The 1,794-nt window shown below is 44.8% G+C and overlaps 1 protein-coding gene across 1 annotated transcript in view; it reads right to left on the bottom strand.

Moving 5' to 3' along the window:
• Nucleotides 1-584: 584 nt before the first annotated feature.
• Nucleotides 585-1,794, bottom strand: part of LOC102417293 (pre-mRNA cleavage complex 2 protein Pcf11-like) — a 2,723-nt gene continuing 1,513 nt past the window's right edge. Inside the window, exons 2-3 of the mRNA XM_014457500.1 lie at nt 823-1,791; nt 585-593 (exon numbers count right to left, since the gene is read on the bottom strand). Coding sequence (XP_014312986.1) covers nt 585-593; nt 823-1,791 — 978 coding nt within the window. The remainder of the gene's footprint in view (nt 594-822; nt 1,792-1,794) is intronic.

Here is a 1,794-nt window from a genome sequence, read left to right as displayed (position 1 = left end):
AACACCGGAGATTGCTGCCTCGCACAACCACTTCAAAATACAACTACAAGACATCATCCAGAAACACAGGAAGGCTGGCTGAGTGGAAATTCTACAACTAGAAGGAAAGAGAAAAGCATACCAAGGCTCAGAGGAGGTGCGGTGGCAGAAGTAAAATACAGAGGTGTGGAGGTGCATGCGGAGAGGGCTGGCGGCTGAGGACACAATTGTCTTTTTTTTGGGGGGGGGGTAGCAAAAATAGCTTTTATTTATAATTTACAGTTTCACAAGTGAAAATCGTACATTTTTATACATAACAATTTCGTTTTGTTAAATTTGCACACATCTACAGAACTTTCACACAACAAGCACCGGAATCTGTGCAGGCAGTGGGCTATGCAAATACGAAAATGTATTTATTAACCAAATGATAGCTGAAGGCCCTGCCTCAGCTAGACCATTTCTACAGAGAGTTCTATATATACATAAAAGAAATTCTTCACCTAGATCCAAACAGCAGCTTTAAAAAAAAAAAAAAAAGAATGAAAAACATACTTTTCTCATTTTATTTAAACTGACTCAACTGTATCATTTTCTGTTTTCATTTAATGGACCTGGTGCAGGGGTCATCCGTACCCTCCGGAATCTACGAAGGGGAGGGGCTTGCTCAGGCCACGTGACTGGGCACATCCCATCTTTGCCTGGAGAGGAAGGGGACTGATGTTGAGAGCCCCAGACAGGCCGGGCCCTTGCTGATGGCCTCCCGCTAGGTGCCCGCGCCCCCCTCCTACGGCTAAAGCCCACGTCTCGGGAGCAGCTCCGAGAGGCTCTTCTCCACTCAACGGGTGTTGCTGTGCTGTCCTCTGTACAAGCTGGTGGGGCATCAATTTGTTCTTCCTTAACTTTGGGACTGTCACGGGGTTCCTGCGATTCATTTTTGACAGCGCTCAACATAATGTTCCAAGGGTTTTCAAATGGGGTCTTGCTGGGAGATGGTGTACAATCAAATGAAGATGTATTTTGGTCATCTTCATAACATGATGGATGATAAGTCTCTCCATCCACTCTAATGGCATTCTTTAAATGCCACTCCTCCTCTTCTTCATCCCAGTATTGTTCAAATTGTTCTTGACAGATTGCACAACTCTCCACTGCTCCAGCTGGCCCTGCCGGCACACTTCGGAACTCCTTTTCTTTAGCAGCTTCCTGAGTTTTGAGCACAACTTCTTCATGCACCTTTTCAAAAAACTGGCTCTTTGCACGTTCTTCCAAATCAGCTGTTCCCTCACATTCTATCCAGTCTGCTGAACTGTTGTACCAACGTCTATGAGTAACCTTTCTGCTAGCGCCTTTTTCAGTTCTATTTTGCCAATAATGCCAGTCCAAGTGATCTGCGTATACATCTGCCTGTGATGTTGTAAACCTCATTCCACAAGAGGAACACTGAATACCAGTGTACAGTCGATTTATAACACTATCATAACGTTGTTTTAACTCTTCGGTTGTAAAATTGGTAAGATCTGGAACATCTCGATCTTCATTTTGACCTTCCTCCTCTTCAGCGGGAGGCTGAGCAGCAACTTCATTGACTTGTGTTGTCGCTGAATCAGGCTGGGACAATTTGAGAATTCCTGCTTTTAGCAGTTTTGAAAACAATTCATTGACATCCACCTGACTGAGGTGATTATCGGGATCTGCCTTAGGAAGAGCTCCTGGAGGATTCTGAACAAATGCTCCAGGATTTGGTGGATGAACTGGTAAAAATTGTTGTCCCTGGCCAAATGGTACTGGCTGAGCAACGCCAGTCAGAACCTG

Source organism: Myotis lucifugus, unplaced genomic scaffold, assembly GCF_000147115.1.
Source record: "Myotis lucifugus unplaced genomic scaffold, Myoluc2.0 scaffold_78, whole genome shotgun sequence".
In the NCBI taxonomy this organism is placed as follows: Eukaryota; Metazoa; Chordata; class Mammalia; order Chiroptera; family Vespertilionidae; genus Myotis; species Myotis lucifugus.
Note: the sequence above shows the minus strand (reverse complement) of the source record. Positions and strands in the feature narration are given on the sequence as shown.